At 41.1% G+C, this 22,143-nt stretch overlaps 1 protein-coding gene across 14 annotated transcripts in view; it reads right to left on the bottom strand.

Annotated features, from left to right (window-relative positions):
• The window catches only part of ATP10B (ATPase phospholipid transporting 10B (putative)), a 331,154-nt gene that overhangs the window by 42,279 nt on the left and 266,732 nt on the right, over nt 1-22,143 (bottom strand). For 12 of the 14 annotated variants that reach the window (XR_012029896.1, XR_012029895.1, XM_072824280.1 and 9 more), the window contains 6 exons: nt 19,633-19,742; nt 17,585-17,711; nt 14,278-14,462; nt 9,714-10,035; nt 6,907-6,983; nt 5,427-5,552 (listed from right to left, as the gene is read on the bottom strand). Coding sequence is in view for 12 of the 14 variants with exons in the window: in XM_072824280.1 (XP_072680381.1) it covers nt 5,427-5,552; nt 6,907-6,983; nt 9,714-10,035; nt 14,278-14,462; nt 17,585-17,711; nt 19,633-19,742 (947 nt within the window). In the remaining 2 variants the exon portion in view is untranslated. Of the gene's footprint in view, nt 1-5,426; nt 5,553-6,906; nt 6,984-9,647; nt 10,036-14,277; nt 14,463-17,584; nt 17,712-19,632; nt 19,743-22,143 lie in introns of those variants that run through there. The other 2 variants (XM_072824282.1, XM_072824277.1) reach the window with 2 other exon arrangements.

The raw sequence follows: 22,143 nt of genomic DNA, 5'->3' as shown, positions 1-22,143 counted from the left end.
GTGGGAAGTTTCCTGGCACTGAAAGAGATCCTGGTGTCCTGAGACATTCTAGACCTTGCATCTCTCTCTTAGAAGTGGGGAGAGGGCCCAGTCTGTTTACTGTGCTGCAGGTAGGTTTGAAATGTACCATGGGCAGGCTTTGAGTCCTGAGATCAACAGCAACCACTTGTGCACTTGACATGGTGGGTTTAAGAAGAACTTGAAGTACTGAAGTCCCCTTGATACTAGCAGTCAGCAGCTGTATGAGGCTTTTACTTCTCTCAATCTCTCTCTTTTTTTTTCTTCCCTTTGAGAACCTTGCATTTCTTCTCCCTCCCCAGCTACGTGGGAAAGACAGTAACTCTTAGCTCCCTTACACACAGGTAGCTTGAATGGCTCAGATGGGCTACGTGACTATCAAATACTCTCGGCCACTTGGGAATAGAACTGTGACTTGAGGTTGTAGAAGCCTAGGATGCCAGAGCTGGAAATAACACTATCTTACAGATGAGGCCAGTAATAGCAACAACAGCAATAACAATAGCAACAAAAACACATAAAGCACTTATCATGTGCCAAGCTCTGTTCTGACTCATTTGATCCACTTAACAGCCCTATGAAGCAATCATTACTACTCTCATTTTACAATTGAGGAAACAGCCTCAGAGAGAGGTCAAGTCATTGGGCTGGGGGTAAAGAGCTAGTAAGTAACAAAACTGGAGTTAAAATCCAAATGTTGTGGCTCAAGAGTTCACCCTCATAAGAAGGATGTGGGAAGTGGATACTCTTGTAAAATGAATTCAAGATCTTAGACTCTAGCTCAGTCTCTTGCACTAATGTTCAGAGTTGTTGATCTACACCATGAGAGGCCAGTGGGATTTGTCCTAAAGTGCTATAAATGGGGAAAGTGTTGAACAAAGAATGCTGTGATTGGCAGTTTCTTCCATGGGTGACAAGGGAGCAAGTCAGCAAAGCAGAAAGTTTGCCAGCTATAGGCCATCCTCTGATATTTGCAATGTAAGATTTGGTCCTTTTGGCTCCAAGCCTAAATCTTTCCTCTCCATTAGCTTCATCTCACCAAACTGTAGCTTTTAAGTGGTACAATCTTATCTAGTAGATGCTGTGATGCTTTACCCCATTTTCACGAAGCTCCAGCCATAGTCTAAGCTGAGGGAAGAAGAGAGCAGTTGCCTGGCTGGTGTTGGAAGCCATCTGAAGCTCTGTGGCCAAGTGTAATACTTCTTCTTCTTCTTTTTTTTTTTTTTTTCCAAGTGTAATACTTCTTAAACAACTTATGTTCAAACACGGTGCTAGAGATGCTTGGACAACAGACAACACACAACCTGGTTTGGAGTGATATTTACCTTCAAAGACTTTGGCAACCACTGGAGAACAGGGTGCTTGTACCTCTAGGAGGCACTGAGGGCCATGGTAGTGAGGACACTCAGTCTGGGAGTTTGGAATATAGTAGAACTAGGTCCAGTCCTGATTCTATGACATACTTAGCTATGTGACCTGGGCAACCTCTCAGGCTTTCAGCCACCACATCTAGAGATAGATAGTAACTGTTCCCATGCCACAGGATGGATGAGCATTTACTGTATGCCTCACACATATTAACTCATTTATGCACATGATAAGCCTGTGAGTTAGGTAGTATCCCCCTTTTACAGGTGAAAAGACTGAGACACAGAGCTTAAGTAAGTTACTTAAGGCCACATTGCTGTTAGATAGCAGTTTGGGGGTGGGATTTGAACCCATCTGGTTCTAGCACATATGCTCTTAACCCCTGTGTTATACTTAGCTCTCACAGTTACATACATATGTAAAGTTCTTATTATAGTGTCTGGTATGTGGTAAATTCCCTATAGATGATGGTGATTGCTAACGCTAGTAATGCTATCCCAAAGGGTAACAAGCTGTGCTAAGTACCAAGGACACTACAGCAATCCAGGGTGGCATGGAGAGCTCTGGTGAACTAGGTGTTGGAGAACTAGCATTTCCTGAGCTCATTGCCTAACACTTCAACACAGGCAGTAGCAAAGGGTTTTAAGCCCTATTCAAAGCAATGAAACACTGCTTGGATGTCACTGGCTCATTTTTCCATAGAACCGTTCTTCCTGAAGTATAATTTAATATTGCTTTTATCAAGGGTTGTTAGAAAAAGGTGCCATATAGAGGTTAATTTTCATTTCCTACAAAAATGCCACTGAAGGCAGTTTCCTGGAAGTTTTTGTGTGACCTTTTTCTAAAGGTTTGCTTGACAAATTGATCTCTGAATTTAGAGCAAAGAGAGAGTGTGCTTCCTCGAGAACTTGTCTGCTTGTTTTTTTTTTTTTTTTGGTCTGCTTGTTTTAACCAGGCATTTACTACTTAGCATCTTATCCCAAGTTCCTGGTACAACTGACTTCCTTTCTTTCTGGGTTCTGCTCCATACTCCTACACTTTTTTTTTTTTAAAGATTTTATGTATTTATTCATGAGAGACACAGAGAGAGGCAGAGACATAGGCAGAGGGAGAAGCAGGTTCCTCACAGGGAGCCTGATGTGGGATTGGATCCCCGAACAGGGATCATGCCCTGAGCCAAAGGCAGACACTCAACCGCTGAGCCACTCAGGTGTCCCACTCTTACACAGTTCTTTTATAACTTCTCCATTGCCTCTGTGTTTCTACCGTAAGTCACTTACATCTCTTTTTGGAATCAGATACAGTATATGATATAAAATTATAAATAAATGGCCTGAAATATTTTCTATAAAGACTTAGGTTGTCAAAACTCTCCCTCTTGACAGAGAAACTGGCAAATTCATAGTTCTCTCTTGCTTACACATTATCTTCTTTCCAACTGATTAGATCAAGAATCTCCTGGTGATATGTCTATAGCACCCTAGCCTCCTTACAGGGAGACATGCCTAAGAAAATGTTCGTAAAATCTTAATCTTTTACTATACTAGTGCTTCCCAATCTTTAAGATTCATATAAATTACCCAGGGCTTTTACCAAAAATGCCATTCTGAGGTAGTAGTAGGTCGATGATGCAGTCAGGATCCGCATTTCTAACTAGCATATAGGAGATGATAATGTTGCTGGTCCAGGAACCACATTTTGAGAGGTAAGATTTATGGAGACCAAGAGATGACAAACAACTTCCTACGGGACAAATCCAGCCATAAATAAGGTTTTGTTGGGACACAGCCACATCGATTCATTTGCATGTTTTCTATAGCTGCTTTCATGTTGGTGCAGCAGAGTTGTGTAGGTATGATGGGCCCGGTGGCCCACAGGCTAAAAGTATTTCTTACCTAGCCCTTTGCAGAACAAGCTCACTGAGCCCTGACCAAGACTGTCAGCCTCATGAAGCTGGACACAGATGTTCAATAATGATTTCAATAAATAGAGCCCATCATCGCTGTTCTATTGTCCCAACAATATTCAGGAATTTAATTCTGAAGTGTTTCCTTCCTCCACAAGCCTTGTTAGACCTCGCTTGTTTCCACATCCTCTGGCTGGAATCTTTGCACCTCTTAGGGGGCATACGGAACCTGTGATGGCATCACTGAGATGGGGGCCTGCGTTTTCCTCCCAAGGAGCTACAGTGCAATAATTAATTCATTGTTCAAATTTTAGAGCAGGCAGGGTTTTAATCCCCTCTGAAATTGGTTTCGGATGTGGAAGTCATAGTTCTCCACCCTCTAATTGCAATGGGGAGATAATGCGGCATCAGTATCACAATTTCAAGCGTGGAATCGGGCTAGAAATAAATACCATTTAAGCTTTGAAAGCATGGCTGGCTGGAAACATTTCCTTTTCTATTTCACAAATTTAATGCAGAGAAGAGGTAGTGCTTATTCAAAAGAACGGCTCCTTTGGAGGCAAGAAAAAAAATTAAATGGGCATTTTGAATTCTGAGTAAACAGTCTTTCATGCTCAGAGTGAGTTTCAAGTTAAATAGAGTGACTTGTTTGCATAGACTTGGTGAATATTACCATCCAGTTTATCAAATTTACATTATTTTTTGTCATGCTGTTTATTTACATATACATTGAACTTTGCACAAAAATGCTCACTCTTGAGCAAGGGCAACTGTGACAGTGCCTAAATCAGGACTGGGAGAATGGAACAACGGGACAAAATGCAATTTCGCAGCTGCTACTTGGCTAATGCTTTCTCTACCATCCCCTGCTCTTAATCCTCCCTTTTTCCTTATGCAAATAGGAATCGGATTCTGTTTGGAGACTCTTGGGGATTATTCAAAGGTCCTTGAACTAGGTAATGAAAACTCAGGCCTCTTGTTCCCTTCCTTAGGAGAACAGCAATATTTTGGCTTCTTGCAATACCCATTGTTAATCAAGGGCTTTTTAAACAAGAACCTCTGACAGTTTTAATACCTCAGTTGATGTGTGCCTGCTTTGGGCCCTTATCAACAAGATAGAAATGAACACATTTTTTTTAGGAGAAACAATGCTATCTTCAAGCTGTGATTGTATTTGTATAGTGTTACATGCTTTCCTGATAATACCTTAGGGACAGAAGGAGTCCTAGTGTCTTCATATTATTGATGAGGAAACCAAGGCTCAGAGAGGGTAAGTGACTCTTTGAAGTTCACACAGCATGCTAGAGTCAGGCAAGACTAAAATCCAGACGACCTCCTCATTCTAAATATTTTTGCCACTAGATATTTAATGTCCCAACCTCTGTGAATTTCCTGCTGCAAAGGCTGGGGAAGCTGAAATGATACATAGAGTCTCAGGTGGAAACCATGGATCCAGTCTTAAACCTGTACTTTCTCAGGAGGTGGGGTATGGCTCTTGCATTGGGGTGGCTCTATCTGAGGAGAAAATTGAAGATATATGTCAGGCTTATTATTTTTAAAGTCCTTTTTCCTCGTAGTCAGAAAGTAAATCTCATTTATGGAGCCCATTTAAGAATAATGACAAGAGCAATAATCATAAAACTAATGGTTGACTTGATAGGGTGATTACTATGTGCCAATCGCTTTATATACAAGCTCTTATTTAATCCTTCTAGCAAATATAGGAGGAAGGTACTATTATCATCCCCATTCAACAAATGGTAAAACTAAGGTATAGTTACCAAATATAAGAGCCTAGATTTGAACCAAATATGTTTGACTCAAGAGTCTATTCTTGTAACCACTCATGCTGCCTTCTATGTGCCAGATGTTTTCCATATAGAATGGCTAATGCTCACAATAATTTCACAAAAATCTTAGCCCATTTTACCAAAGAAGAAATTGAGGCCCAGAGAAGTGAATTACATTGCTCAAGTTCACAGAGCTCGTAGGAAAGAGTTTCAGGATTCAAAATCTAGGCCAGCCTGATTTACTCCCTTGTGCTGAGATGGTTTGTCTTACAACTGTGGTGGGAGTGGGTCCCCTGGCAGGGCCTCCCAAAGCCTTGGTGGGAGGTTGGCATAGGGCTACTCACCACGTTCTTATAGAAGTAGTACACCACCATCCTGGCCAGGCGTGAGTAACACCAGTGGCCATGCACAAGCAGCAGCTTCTTGAGGTGTCTGAAGCGGGAGATGGCAAAGTCGCTGGACATAACAGCCTGAGAGGGTAGAATAGAGAGAGACATCAGCTTCTATCCATGGCTACCAATAAGCCAAAGAATCTCCCTTGAGGGCTATGCTCGGTTTTAGGTCCACAGCTGATAGGGCCAAAAAGATCCTTTGTTACTATGTGGCACTCTTGGGTGGTTCTTTGGACTTGGACACTTCATCTTTTCTTCTGGAAAATCCAAACCTCACTAGAATCCAAGAACGGCAGCTTGTAAGGATCTAGTGGTCTCGCCTGGCCCTTCATCTCTTTCCATTTATCTGATAAACTGTGGCCTAAAATGTGTTAGTACCAGGCTAGAGATGCGATGGTTAACCAGAAAGTAGGGGCTTCCATGCAAGTAATGCTCAAACCTCTCAATACCCTTGGTTGCCTCCTGTGGCAGACCATTTGTTCCATTCTCAGATGGAGCTGATGGCTGGATAGCACTTCCTTTACATGGAGCTGAAATATGCCTTCTGCTCTTGGGATTGTTCAGAACATGACATAGTTCATTAGTACTCCTTTAAGAATATGGGGTTTGGAAGTGCCTGGTTACAGATCTTGGTATGCATCTTGGTCAGGCTGTTTAACCTTTCCCTTCATCAGTTTCATCTGAAAAAAAATGGAGTAATAATTCCTAACACACAGGGTTGTGATTGTTCAAATTAATTGGGATAAAAAATGTGAGATGCCTAATACAGTGCTGGCATATGGTAGGTATTCAAAAGGTAGCTTTTCTTTTATCCTCACCAACAAATTTAGGCAATGCCTCCTGTCTACACCAGTGGTGGGAATACAATTGTTAATGATTCAGAACCACAAAGTGGGGTTTGTTTTAGTGGGAAACATCAGTAGCTTAAGTTAATATGCTTGTCTCAAGCTGAATTTTGACTCAATTAGGTATACTTATTAAAGTGTACCATACAATTTATAGGTCAATCTAGCCATTAAAACTAAAATGGCAATTGAAAAATGTTTTCAAATGTCCTTATCTGTCACTGCTCATGGAGGGCACTGCATTCTTGGATGTGGGTAGAGATTATAAGGAGGAAGAATGGAGTCAGGGGAAAAGACTTAGCCCTTCCTGAATGGTTGAGTACTCTTTGGCTTTAGAATGCAGGTATCACTGGAAGTCTGAAAAAAAGCTAAGCATCCTTCAATTTTCCTCTGTATCAGAAGGACTGAGCAACAGGGATATAAGAATGGAGGTTATGTATAGGCATGGAAGCCCCATGACTCTCAGGTAATAATTATGCAAAGCTCTTGGGGAGAAGTTCCTCCAACACTGTGGGGAATTCCATAACTCTCCAGAAAGGATCAAGGAGAATTAGGGAAGAAATGAGAAGAGTTGAGGGGAGCAATACCTGCATGCCTTCCTGTCCAGATATCCCAATTCCAATGTCAGCAGCTTGAATCATGCTTACGTCATTTGCTCCATCACCTGAACGAAGAGACATCATGAAGTGTCTTTATTCCTGGCCTAACTTCTGATTGACAATGAAAAGGGTGTTACATGAGTGGCTCTAAAGTGTCCTCATTTACACGTAATTGAATACTTTTAACACTGCTCTGAATAGTCCTATAGGAAAAGTCGGTATTTGTCCACAGAGAGGTCTCTTCTTTGATAAAAAACTCTATTTACTATTCGACAAATGTTTATTGTCTTTTATCTCGGTATATTAGGTATTGGGAGTATAATAGTAAGTGAGGCTTGGGCAGTGCTTTATAGTTTTTAAAAACAGGCCTTCACAAATGTTACATTTATTAATGAGCAAATGGAGAATTTCAGCAACATAGAGATCCCACCAGGGTAAACCAGGTAGGGAAGGGGCCCAGGAGCATTGGCACGAAGATCTTTGCTACCTTTTCTAACACAGTATAACTTAAAATATTTACCATATTAAGACTACTGGAATATCTGGATAGCTAAATCATCAGATTGTCAGTGGTGTTCAAGGACAGGGATGGTGTTGTTTTGTTTCTCAAAATAGGAAAATGAGATTGATTTTTTTGGTTGAGGGACATTTGGTCACGATGAATTCCCATTTAACAAACTATGGTGTTTGTTTCAGGAATTTGGAGGTTAGGGCATGGATATACACCGCTTCCAGCACTGGCATAAAGGTTTTTCTGTGATGATAGAAAGTCCTATATCTTTACTGTCTAATATGGAAAGCACTAGCTCCATGAGAAGATTGAAATGCAGCTGGTGAAATTCTATTTAAGTTTCAATACCTACATATAGCTAGGTGGCAACCATTTTGGACGGCACAACTCTATACAGTGAGGCTTTTCTTACAAACCTGGCTTTTCCCAAAGCTTTAACTTTCAGACTAGAGATTAGCAAACTCTTTCTGTAAGGGGCCAGATAGTAAATATTTTAGACTCTGTGGGCCAAGAAGCAAAATTGAACAACTGTTCTTGCTGAGAGGCGAATCTTCTTACAGGTTTTACAGTTAAAAACAAAAATCATTCTTAGTATCTCTGCAAAAACATGTAGTAGGCTGGATTCAGCGTGGTGGCCATGGTTTGTGGACTGCATTGCCTTCATTCTTCTCCTGGCCCCCCTCTTTTTCCAGGAGGGAATTATAGAAGGGAATTAAATATGTATTAGAGAATATGGAGGGGAGAGAATTTTCTTCTCTTATTTGGAAATGAAATTAATCTTAAATATGTTGTCATTTTAAGTAGCCATTATTCTTATAATGATTTTTTTTTCATGATAGTGTAGCAGTACATTGTTTTTATCTTCCCCATGGAGAACAAATCCACCCTTTAACCTCTTCTGTTAGCAAACCAGTGGAAGTAGAGGTGTGGAATCATGCCATTGCTCACTCTGCTGGTTTTGTTTCTGTGGCAGTAGAGCCAATTTCTTACCGCAGGGAGTCAGTCCTGGGCTGTTGCTTTGTGTGTGTCTAAAGTTTTGAAGAGGATAATTCAGGGAATAAAATGTATTTCAGGGAATAAAATTAGGATGCAGTTGCTAAAGCTTTGTACCTTGTATTCTTTCTGCCCACTCCCTCATTTTTTTTTTTTAATTTGAATTGCTTTTACCTGAAATCAGGAGAAAATGGGGTATAAATAGGCTTCTTAATTTGAAATGCCAGGAAGGAAAATCTCTTTCCATGTCTGTGTAGGAAGGATAGAACCATCTGTAGGAATATCCCTAAATGAATGTAGTATTTACTATGTGCTTGGTATGTGCAAGGCACAGACAAAATGGTAAGACTAATATGGTATCTCTATTCAAGAAACTCATGATCTACTGAGCAGACCCTTGCAGAAAGCATACCATTGCTCTGCAGCTCTGAGGTCTGTGTCCTGTAGGCATTCTCAGAGAGAAGGAAGGTTAGGTGGGATTGGAAGATGGGGTGTTTTATGGAGAAAATTGCTTATGCAAAAGCCTAGGAGTGAGAAAGATAGGACAAAGCTCCATTACCATGGAGAATGGTAAGCAGTTCCATTTGGTTAGATCATAGAGTGCCAAATGTTGGGGAATGGATGGTAGCTCTGATGAAGGATGTGGCTGGAAAGAGACCAGATCATGAATATTCTTATAAACTAGATTTGCTTGTTCCTGGAAGGTTTGATGTAAGCACAGTTTTTATTTCTCTGCCTTAACCATGATTAAAGTTTAGTCCCCTATGAGGAATTTTTTTTTATCAACAGAGAGGTCAGCATTTGTTGACAGCTGGGCCTTATATTTAGGAATGAACATATGGGGCAGGCTCAACTTCCATAATCTCCCCACCAGCCATCAACACTCAGCAGAATATCAAATCCACAAATACCTGAGGTTTAAATTATGCCCTGTGTTAAGTATCAAAAGGGAAATAGTCTGTACCCCAGAATGGGGTTGGCCTGTGTGCATATTACTGAGTTATGTGAATGGCATGAATTTGAACCTCCATTTGGCTTGAACCTCCATTCAAGTCCTAATTTTTCCTTAGTGATCTGCTAATTCTGAGAACTTTCATTCACTCTTTCACTCTACTTAGCCTCTGCTTCACCTCCTGCCTGCCACATCTTGGCTGTCACTTTGAATTCTCTTAGTCTAAGTGATTCTCAGCCTGGGTATCTTGATTTTGATATGTGACCTTCCCACCTCTGGTCTATGCTTCTTGTCAGATCAGCTTCACAAGCTGCACCCACATCTCCGAATGATGGATACCTATGGAAAGGGTCATGACGCTCAACTTGTCTCGCACCAGCTTGACTATCATACTCTTCTGGAGTGGGGTGGAACGGCAGCATAGGACAGACCGGCAATACTGAGTCAACTCCAAAAATTTCATCTCCAGCTTTCCCTGGAAAATGGCATTTAATGTCTTCCCATCAATGACCAATCCAACTTCTGGAACTGCAGCTCTTGAGGTGGGCGGTAGTGTCTTGGAAGGTAGACAGAACCCAAAGAACTTGCGGTCTGGCTTCTGTGGTCCATGAAATTGCTTTACTTCTTCCAGTGCACAGTTGAGGATGGATTCACAGGTTTCCTATTGAGTTAGAATAATAAATATGGTATTAATAAGCAACAGTGAAAATGCAGGTTAAAAATCTCCCTTTATCCTTTAGTAAAATAGCTAATGAAACTCTACCGTCATAGAGATTACCCAGGAATCATTCTTTGATTTTTACATTTCTCTGCAATATTTAAAAAAGCATCAAAGCAATATTAATTTGGAAGCAAGTTAATGGCAAAATAGAGACTGTTAGAGAATGGGAGTGGAAGTAGCTCAGCAAGATGGTGACAGATACAGGGATAGTATAAGCTAATAAATAACATGAATGTGATGATAAATAATGACAATATGTCAGGATGGTTTAGTGCTTTCTTTTTCTCACAAGTCCTTTCAGTTCTCTTTAGGAAATTGGGTGATGAAGGAATTGAAACTGAAATTTAGTAACTTGCCCTAGCTTATCCAACTTACTAGGGGAGGTAGATCATTACTACTTCAATTACAGCTTCTTAATTGAAAAAATACATTGTGTGTTTATCTGTTAGTATGAATGTGTTGGTCTTATTGGTTAAAACTGACTATGAATGTGAACATCTTATTGATGTAAAGAAACTTCTTATGGATTTTTTCTGATTACCCTGAAACAAAGTGAAGAACTTATTTGCTCTTATCAATTTTCCTTTTTTACTTTTGACTGTATCAGAGATAAAGTCACATTTTGGTTCTAAATATATCCTTAGTACCTTTTTAGATTTTGCAACATTACTTTCAAATAAAGGTAGAGAAAAGTTGTGGCAGTAAATTGTATTATCGATTTTAATAGCATTGTTTTGTTCACATGATCTTCATTTAGCAGTGTTCTTTTATCCATGGCAAGGATGATGATTTTCATTTACTGTAGTGCTAAAAAAAATTCTTCTAAAAATACATTAAGTGCATTTGAACTAACATTTTAAACTTAGTGTTCAAAGTCTGTCAATTTAAATGAAATTGTTAAAAAACAGTAAGGTAACATGCAGATTTAGGCAAAAATTGTGAAGATTGTTCTTATATGATATACTTGGGGACCATTAATCTAGAAGCTTCTGAGAATATTTGGAGTCCTTTATTCTGGAGTGAGAAGAACTACAGTTAATCATCCTTGAATCTTCCTTTAGGGAATGCTAAATTGAGTGTTGCAAGCAATAGGGTACACCCAGAACTAAAGGGGTGACAGGAAGTAGTTCCAGGAGTGGGTGGTTATGCCTGAAGCACTTATCTGGGAAAGAGATCAAGACAGTCCTTGCTGTGAGTTGGGGCCGGCACAAATTATATAAATTCCTTCAACATATGGCTGCAGGAAGTCATTGTAGATATAAGTTTAAAAATTAAATCTCTGAATTTACTTATTTCAAAGTGTGATATAATAACCATAATAATTGCCATTCATTTAACCTTTAGTATATGCCAGGTACTGTAGTAGGGAGCCTCTAAGATGGTTCTCAATGATCCCTTCCCTCCTGGAATGCATGCCCCTGTGCAATCCTTCCCCTTGGATGTGAGCCACATCTATCAATTCCTTTCTAATGTAGAGAATTCTGCAAAAGTGATGGCATGTCACTTCCCATGTTAGCTTACAAAAAGACTATGGCTTCCAATTTGGCACTATTTTCCCTTTCTCTTGGATGGCTTGCTGTGGGAGAAAGCAGCTACCATATTGTGAAGCAGCTCTACAGAGAGGCCCACGTGGTGAGGAACTGAAGTTTGCCAGCAATCATTTCTGTGAGCTTGGAAGGCCTTCTCTCCATGCCCAAACAACTCACCAGTTGAGCCTTCAGATGAACCCACAGCCCTGACTGACAGCTTGACTGCAACCTCCAGTAAGACCTTGATCCAGAGGTACTCAGCTATGCTGCCTCTGGACTCCTAACCCACAGAAACTGTGGGACAGTAAATGTTGGTTGTTTTTAGCCACTAAATTTTGAAGTAATTTGTTAACTAACACAAATACTGTGCTAATAAGTATTTTTCTTCTATGATCTTATTTAATCTTCCCAATAGAAATAAAATTTTCTAATTCCTATTTTACATATGAAGAGAATGAAGTTCAGGGAGGTATGGTACCTGGACCATATTTAGTTTTCAACATATGTTACTAATAGTGATAATAATCATTGCTGTTATTAGTTTCTATTTAATACTCTAATCCCTTCTGAATTCCTTGATAGACCAGCACTTTCAGTGATGGGTTAGTAATTCGTTTTATGACTGTGAACCCTGAGGTCTAGAGAGTTCCCATAACGTGCTTATAGCACGTTAAGATACATAACAAAGAAACAGTAGACCTGAATCAATATATATTGAATTAGGCAGACTAAAACCCTTGGAGGAGATATTCACTGAATACATAATTACATTAAACTAGAGTCTAAGTAAACCTGAGATTTGGAATGGATTTCCCCAGTTTCTGGCTTAACATATCCATGTAGCCACCATTTTTTTCCCAGTTCAAGGTGTGGACAGGGCTTAATATTCAGGTACCATCTGAGAGGATCCCAGATGACTTTAAATGAGTCAACAGTGACTGAACAAAACATGAAATGTGACCCACTATTCCTTAGGAATGTTGGCTAATTAATTGCTAAACATCTTCAGCTTCCTAGAAGAATGCATTTAACAGAAAACACAAAAGCCTACTCTATCCATCTTGGGCTGGCTGACTCACAAGTTTGCCCCTGTCCTCCTTCTGGAATCACCTGGAGTGAAATAATCATTGCAAATAGAATTTCCATTGCAAGCAGGGCAGTCAGATATCAATGTTATTACAGGGATCAAGTACTCAAGCAAGCAGCAAATTACTTTCTTTCCTAAGCATAATATTAATGCCAAAGATTTCCCCAAGATTATTTTCATTTTGAAAATTCATTGGGGTTTAATCTAATCCCAGCATAATCTGTGCGCCTGACAAGAAAGTGATTTTTCCAATTCTTACAAAGAGCCTCAGTCACTTTTCATAGTATATACTATTTTTAAAAAAAATATGTGGATTCTTTACAAAATAAAAACCAGATTTAACCCTCCCACGTGAGTGGGTCAGTGGTTGAGCATATGCCTTCAGCTCGAGTCATGATCCCAGGGTCCTGGGATCAAGTCCTGTATTGGGCTCCCTGCAGGAAGCCTGCTTCTCCCTCTGCCTATGTCTCGCCTCTCTCTATGTATTTCTCATGAATAAATAAATAAAGCCTTTAAAACAAGCAAGCAAAACAAAACAAAATCCTCCTGTGTCCAATCAGTCTTAAGCAAAACCAAGAGAGTGAGGTTCCAGCATCTTTTCTACCTCCTTTTTCTGTACTGTTCTTTTCCATCTTCCTCCTTCTCTATTCCTTTCCTTATGGTACACCTAGGTCTCCCAGTGCCCTTCTCCCACCGCCTCTCTAATACAGAGCTTTTCCTGCTTGCTTCCTCTTGGTAGGAGCATACATCTCAAAGTCTACTTCCCATATTCATCAGCCAAGATGTTGGAACTTCGCTTTCTGCAGTTTGCATTGTGAAAATAGATTTCTTCTCCTAAATATAAAATTGTATTATAACTTTGAATACTCTTCTTCAGACTTTACACAGCCCTCTCTCCAAACCCCATCCCCTGCCACCCACAACCTACTGGGGGTTGAAAATTGCAGTTTTAGGACTCTGCTCTCTCTCTCTCTCTCTCTCACACACACACTCTTCCATCCCAACAAAACATACTGGTCTCATGAATCATTCCCTTCAGTTTTATTCTGTAGCAAACCAGTTTGACATATGAATTGGAGCTGAAATTTTAAGCTCAGAATTGTTTCAATTTAAGTACAGCTTTTTCAATGGGAGAGTTAGTCCTAAGTATAAGAAACTGACAATTGGGGTTCTGTGAGCAAATAATATGGAATAATGCAGATAGCACTGGCCTGGGAGAAGAACCGTGTTCTAGACCTAGTTCTGTCAGAAACTACCAGGGTGATCCTGGGCAAGGGCCTTAGTCTCAAGGGTCTTTAGTTTTCTCATTGTAAAATGTGGAGATTGGGTCGAGGGGTGGAATTTGGAAGATCAAAACTTTCTAACATGTACTACCAGATGTAATATAATCAAACTGGTCAATGATGCATGGGGATGAGGTGGATGACTTTCGGGGGCCTCTGAGCTCCAAAGTTCAGTGATATTTTGGGGGTAGAGGTGCTTCACCTGTGTACCCAAATCCCACCCATAAGCCTATTTCTTATTGGCTTAAGGGCTGTTCTGCATTGGTCTCTACTTTGGCCTCACCTGACTTTCTGTATTAATGGAGTAAACAGTGTCAGCCTGATCTAACAATCTGCAGGAATAGGCGATATTGATTGCTGTCTCCTGCTTATCTCCAGTCAAGACCCAGAGCTGGATCCCAGCTTCCCGCAGAGCTGCAATTGTGTCTGGAACCCCTTCTTGTAGCCGGTCTTCGATTCCAGTGGCTCCTGGAGTGATCAAAGACACCAGAGCTTACAATTAGAGTGAAAAACTGCCTAAGGTCCCTAAAACCCTAACAAGCCAAACACTGATTATTAAATATTCCCATGTTCTAGGCTATGCTAAGCACCTAGGTAGGGTACAGCAGTGAAATGGAGCTGGTCTCTAACCTCTTGCAGCTCAAAAGCTTGTTGAAAAAGGATTTATATTTGAACGATATGAGAAGAAAAGCACAGGGTGCCAGCTGAACATATGTTAAGAGACCTGAACTTCAGCTATAAAGTCAGGGATGGGGACGCCTGGGTGGCTCAGTGGTTGAACGTCTGCCTTCAGCTCAGGATGTGATCCCATAGTTCCGGGATTGAGTCCCACATGGAGCTCCCTGTGAGGAGCCTGCTTCTTCCTTTGCCTATGTCTCTGCCTTCTCTCTGTGTCTCTCATGAATAAATAAATAAAATCTTCAAAAAAAAAAAAAAAAAGTCAGGGATGACCTTGTTAGGAAGTGCCATTTGAGCTCAGACCTAGAAGATAAGGCTGAGAAGTGGCAAAGGAGGATAGTTCCAGGTAGAGGATGAGCATGTATGAAAGCCCAGAGGTCAGGGTAGAAGAAGGTACAGAAAGGGAGGCAGAGTGGGGTGAGAGATGGGGCCAGGAAGGGATGTAAGGCTGCTGGATCATGCAGAGCCTTGCGAGGGCATTATAGGATTTGGAATTTATTTGGTAGACAGAAAAACTATTAAGGGGAGTTAAGTTGGAGAGTGACAGGATCAGTTTTGAGTTTTAAGAGGATCATTCTAGAGAATGGACAGGAGATTGGGGGAAGCAGGATGAGATTAGAGGCTGAGCAGGGGTATGGAGGAGTAGCCTGGGGGGTGGGCCTAGCAGCTAGGAATGGAGAGAAGTGGAGACACTTTGCTCTGTAACAGCTCATGGCAGAAAAGGGACTCAGGTTTTTGATGATATTCTTGGAATTAAATATGCAGACTCTATAATTTTTGAATGATCTCAAGCTTTGCACCAACCCTGATGAATGTATACCCAAATATCAAATAGTTGCTAAGTGATTAAGCATAAATTAATCTGCATTTAAATTGAGATTCACTTCAGACAACAGACTAATGGCTACCCATTTTACTCTGGGCAGGAGCAAGGCATTTCATTTCTTTTAATAATCCCTAGTGACAATAGGCTGGCAAAGCAGTTACACTGGGTGCATATTGAAAAGATCATTTTATAGTGTGGGACCTAGTGTGAATGCAATGCAGCTTTAGTGGCACAGCAGATTCTTGGTGGTAAGATGAAGTCTCTTCCCAGCCCCAATTCTCTTTATCCCAAGCCACCTTGAGGGAACAAAAATAATGACTCTATCCTGAAATGTGCCTCTTTTGTACTGTAGGCCCAAGTGTGCAGATAAACAACCCCATGAAAAGTGATGGTTCAGTCCTTGTTTTTCCCTCTAAGGGTTAGCCTGGAAGGTGAGATTCTGAAGCTGATTTATATTACAGGGAAGCAGAGTGAAGGAGAAAAAAAGGAAAAACACATTTGTGTGAAAGGAAAAATGAAGCAGAAAGGTTGTGAAAGTCTTTCCCAGCAAGGGAAGCCAAAAGATCCTGATAAGCATGTTTTCTTTCATGCAGAATCAGCTGAGGAGCACTTCTCACTGAGACCAGAGTGCTCCCCCCAAACAAAAGCAACCTCAAAGGGGTGAGGGGGGAGTCATGTGCCTTAATAGGATGACATTCTGTGGCCTTGTGTGTAGATAGAGCTGTGTGGTCTGGCTACCCTCTGGTTCCTGTTAAAATAGGTTCTCATGGGCAACTTTCAGAGGGGCTTTGGGAGGCAGCAGGCAAAGGCCCTGGAGTCAAAACACAGGGGAAACAAAAAGACTGAGAGTGGTGGGGAACAAATCATCTCCCCCTGTTTGCCACCCTTCCTGCTGAATCTTGCTGCTACCTTTAATACATAAAGGCATCACCGTCTTCTTACAGCAACCCTGGTTCTTTCCTCTTGTACCTCTGCCTGTCTGAAAGCTAGGAGCAGTGTGATTTATATGCAGAAGAAGCTAGAGCTCAGGGGAGTGAGAGGATGGGTCCCTGAGCACACAGCACAAGACCAAGATTTGGCCCTCTTCCCCAGCTCAGCATTGCCTCCCAAAATGAAAGAAGTCTTTAGCCATTTAGTCAGCATGGCATGCATCAGGTCTTGCCTTTTCCAGATTTTGCTCCCAGCTGTGAGGTGATTAACCCTGATAAACAAAGCCTCCTCCATCTCTCTGGGTAATGCTTTACCTCTTACAGAAACAGCACTTTCTCTTAGCTGGTCTCCCTGCTTCTCATCATTACCTTGGCGTATGAACTGAACTTCCATACAGCAGCAGCCATAGTTATTTTTGTAAAGCATGAGTCTATTCCTGCTTTTACTCCCTTCTCTTTAAACTGTTAGCATATGATTTATGTGTCCTTCATAACCTGTATCATTCTGAGCTTTCCCCCCTCACATCATTTCTCCTCTACACTCTGTGGTCCAGCCACAGCAGACCTTGGGGTTTCCAGGCTATCTAGGCTGTCTCCTGTCTAGCTCTTCATTTGGGCCCCTCCCTCTGCCTGAAAACTGTATTTGTCTGACCAGTTCCTCTGCTCTGCTCAGTTCCTGCCTTCCAGCACTCTCTTTGGCCCCAGGCTAGGTCAGCACCTTCTACTTGGGCTCCTATACCACAGGCAAATCTTCCAGCTCAGGCCTCATCACACTTGGTTGAAATTCTTGTTAATCATCTAGTTTCCAGCTCTGAGAGGATAGAGCTTATGACTCTTGTTCCTTTTCCAGTGCCTAGCATGCTATTTGGCACATAGTAGGTGCACAATAAACAGTTGAATAAATGGAGGAGAAGCAACCTAGGCTTCATCCAGAAGGAAGTATAGGAATGTTCGTGGGCATCCTCAGGAAGTGGCTTGTCAAGTTTGGGTTGGATATCGGCACCATTTGCACCAAATACCTGGAAGGGCACTCCAGGGAAGGCTCCTAATTGAGACACATGTGCAGCAATGTCAGAGTCATGGCCAAGAACTCCCTCTCCAGCTTGTAGCATTCATTTTTTTTTTTTTTAATTTAGTGATGACTTATTTTTAGCTACCGAGTAAGGTGAGTTGATTCTCCAGATGCTGTGCAGTCTCCATTAGAAGCTCATCTCGATTCTCGAGGGATGCCTCTGCCTCATACCGGAAACTGGCCCATCGCTGGAAGTCATCTTCGCTTATGACCTGCAGGACAGGAAGAGGCTCTTTCCCAATGCAGGGTGAATCCCACCCCATTCTTATATGCTGGGCATCCTATAGGCCTGTTTGAGCTTCCCTATTCCCTAGACAATTATTTCTTCTCAATTTTTTTTTTTGAATGCACAAATCAATGAAAGATTGATCTTCATGTTCCATTATCACCATTAAGCCCCTGCTGTGCTCTAGGCACTGGAAGTATAGCAGTGATCAAGACAGACAAGATTCCTGCATGGTTGGACTTACGTGCTAGTGGAGGTTGAGAGACATTTATTCAAATAAATTATTTAAAAGGACAGATAATTTTAAGGGGTTCTTTACAGAAAACAATGATGGTGACATGATGGAGTGTGACTAGATAGGAGAAAGCTGGAGGGTTATTTCATTTGCATCTTCAGTTCTCTTAGACAAAGTGACATGCAAGTTGAGATCCAATGATGAGAAGGGATCAGTCATGGAGGGGGGCAAATGCAAAGGCCACAAAACAGCATGAACTCAGCTTTCTTTCTGTTCAGTTGAACAAACCAGTTGGCTTAGGGATGGAGAGCCAGATAGAGAGGAAGCAGCAATGAGGCTGGGAAAGTAAACAGCAATCAGATCTTACATAGCTTGGTAGACTATCCCACTCAATAACTGGAAGAATCCAACTGGAGGGCAAATCTTCCTCCCTGGGAGTCATAGCATGTTTAGATGCCTCTGTTGGCATCACATGCATTACTGTCTCTTATAGAAACAAATTATTCTTTTGTTCAACAATCAGATATTCCTTGATTTTTCTTCTGCACATGGCACTATGGGGAAAACCAAGGAACACAGCTAGGCCTTTGCTCTTGAGGAATTCATAATCTCATTAGAGGAAGCAAAACAGGCACAAATAATTTCAATGGAAAATAGAAGGTGGTAAGGATATAATTATAATTTATGGAATAGTAAGCACTGGTCACTGTCTCAGGCACTGTATGTATGTATATGTGTTACTTTAGTTAATTTCCATGACAACTGTATAAGGTAGGGAGCATTAGTACCAGTTTATAGATAAGAAAATCCCAAACTCAGAGAGGTGAAGAAACTTTCCCAAGGTCACACAACGGGCAAGTGGTGAGACTGGGACTTGTATCCAGGTAGGTCTGAGTATAAAGTGGGTGCTCTTAAACTTTCTTGCACTAAGCATCATAAAAGAGATGAAGACCTCTGGGGATTTATAGAGAAGAAACCACGTTTAGTCATCTAGAAGTGCATGTCATCATAGCTCCCCTATCTGATTTTAGGTGCCTCATTAGATGCCCCTACTCTGAGATTCATATCTCTTTGCCTGCCTCCCTGGCAGGGGCTGCAAAGTCAAAGGGTTGCAAGGTGAGAGGTGGGTAATTACATGACTATAGCTGGACCAAGGTCAATACAACAGGGAAGGTAGGTCTGTCACCATTGCAGAACACAGGGGAATATATACGCTTTATTAAAGGGACCAGCTACTACAAGGCTCTCGCCATTAGTGGCTGTTCAAGAACTGAGACCTTGTTCATCAGATCCTCTAAATTTTTAAGAGAAACCAGAAATACTGATTTTTGTGATCACATATCTCCCAAATTTCATTCTAGGCAAAAAATGCAAAACTTAAAAAGCTACTTTGAGGGTAAAATTATAACATTGAAAACTCTTTTATGAGTTATGGGTTACCAATTATATGTACATATAATGAAAAACAGAGAACAACAAAGCCACGCTGATATGGAACCTTGCTGTTTAGAGTTCTGCCCCAGCAAAACTGCCAAAATCCTGGGTCTTTGTGGTGAGTCAGAATAGCTGATTTTGAAAATATTAAAACCACCAATAGTAAGGGTCTTCTATAAAGAAAAGACAGACTCGGGGTCGAGGCCTTATAACTACTAAAGGAGGAATTTTTTTTTACCTTCTTGGCGATGCACAGTGTTCGAAGGCCATCTCTTGCATATAAATCTAGATGCTTCTGGGTTCTGACTTGGATTTTCCTCATCTTCTTTTCCACATCCATGTCAGTTACTGTCAAATAGTCATTGTTCTCCATGAAGTCATGTACAAATGCTTGGGAATCCTTGTTTCTAACACTCTGAAACTGTGAGGAGGAATCCCCTTATAACCCACCCCAGAAACACAGAATCTTTCTTGGTTGTCATGATGTCTCAGAAGGTGAACTCTAGAAGACCTTAAATTCTCTGCTCTCTATGAGATGATCAAAAGCCTGGCTGAGAAAAGTCCTATTTAGGGAAGACAGGTTGTCTTAGATATTGATCCCAAACACGTGTTTGCATCAGAATCACCCCTACTCTGGGATTCATATCTCTTTGCTTGCATCCTTGGCAGGGGCTGCAAATAATAGAGGTTCCCAGGTCCAGCTGAAGCCCTGCTGAATCAGAGGACCAGAAGTCTAAATCTTTGTTGTTATCTCAGGTGTTTTCCATGTAGCCAGTTTAGCTCTGAATGACCAGTTGTTGACTGAGTCTTAGACATACCCTCCATTATCCCCTCCGTTGTCTACTTCAGTCTTTATATCAACTTAGGTCTCAAGACAGCCATAGATATGAATCTCATTGCTACGTTTTTCATCACATTGGGTTTTCTGAATTAGGCTTTCTTTCTGTAACAGGAAATGGCCTTAGGAAAAATATTTTTTGCATTTTCTATAAGTCTAGCATGAAAAGATATTTCATTGTGTTGTTCAAAGTTCCTTTGATGAAGTCTGATGTATTTTCTTTAATCTTTTTCTCCTGAAAATCTAGTGCTTTTATCTATCAGATAAAAATAATTTTTCAGGGGCACCTGGGTGGCTCAGCGGTTGAGTGTCTGCCTTCGGTTCAGGTTGTGATCCCGGGGTCCTGGGATCGAGTCCTGCATCAGGCTCCCTGCAGGGAGCCTGCTTCTCTCTCTGCCTATTCTCTGCCTCTCTCTCTCTGTGTCTCTCATGAATAGATAAATAAATAAAAATCTTTAAAAACAAAAAAGAATTTTTCAGCCTCGGTTGGTGGGCATGGGGCAGGATTGATGCCATTTCCACCTCCTTTACCTAAGGTGTCACCGACATCACTAATCAGATACTGATTGCCACTGTGTAAAGCTGGGCTGGGAAAAGCCTTCAGAATCCTTCTTTACTGGGGCTGGAATCTTGAGGCCCTATGTAGTAAACAGGTTTTGTGTATCTCATCTATTCCCTCCCTATGATGCAAAATTAAACATACAATTCTTTACAGTAATATAAATATAAGGAAGTCCAACAAAGCTCTGATCTTTTCCCTGATACAATTCCAAGGCTGTTTTTATCCAATATAAAAATCCTTTAAAAAATTATCTCATTTTTCAAATACTACTTTTTCTCTGGTGCCTTAAGCACAGTCTGTGCTTATTGTGCACTATCTATAATATTTTATTTTCAAAAATGTTAGCTCCCTGAGATAAAATCCTTTTGCCTTCTACCTGTGTGACCTGGAGTTTACTTTTTTGCTTAGGCTACCAGGAGCCTCAGGATCAAATTGAATGTTCAGACACTCTAAATATATTTTACCTAGGGTTATTTTCCTCCCTCCTTTTCAAAGAGTTCTCAATTTTTATAGTAATATTGTGTATGTGTCTTTTATTGGAAGCATCTCCAAATCCATTTGGAATCAGGTGAGGAACAAATTAAAAAAAACATCTCCAGGGCAGCTTGGATGGCTGTTGCCCAGGGATAGAGTGCCGTGGTTCCCTTGACTCAGAAATACCAAATTCACTCAGTTTGCCAGAGTCTGGGGATGAAGAGACCTAATTAGCTCCCTTCCCATTCTAAACACTCATCAATCCCCATGAACCTCTTGGCTTTGATCCACAGCTGATAATGCAGGAGGCACAGGGCTGCCTGGGCAATTCTAAAGCTTGGCTGGAATCTACTATCCTGGGAGAATCATAGCCCCATAACTGTCTTCTTCTTGTTAGCAATCAGAAAGCGTCTGCACACTAATTCATGCTGCTCCAAAATTGGACACTGATATGTAGGGACTTTGGAACATTTTTCTGGCTTGGCTCAAATTTATGAAAATCCACTTGGGGGAGGCTGGGGAAAAGGATGACAAAGAGGGACACCTGAGGTTTCCCAGAGCAAACTGAGCCTGGTGCGGAGTTCTGGTGGCATGGAAAGAGCTCTGAACTGAGATTCAAGGTACCTGGGCCTAGAATTTACCACTGGTTATCTGTGTACCTCTCTTAAGTCACTTCCCTCCCTGGTTTCAGCTGGCTTCTCTATAAAACTAAGAGTTAGGACCACAGTGTGTTCTAGCATATATTAATGGGTGTTTTGGTAGGAAAAAATTGTGTACAGATAATCTATGTTTAAATGTTTGGAAAAGCAGAATAGGATAAAGTTAGAGGTTTCTCCAGTATAAGACTGCCCTAAGTCTTTAATAAGCTCATGAGC

The sequence above is a fragment of the Canis lupus genome, chromosome 4 (genome assembly GCF_048164855.1).
Source record: "Canis lupus baileyi chromosome 4, mCanLup2.hap1, whole genome shotgun sequence".
Classification (NCBI taxonomy): domain Eukaryota; kingdom Metazoa; phylum Chordata; class Mammalia; order Carnivora; family Canidae; genus Canis; species Canis lupus.
This window is presented reverse-complemented; position numbering and strand designations above follow the sequence as displayed.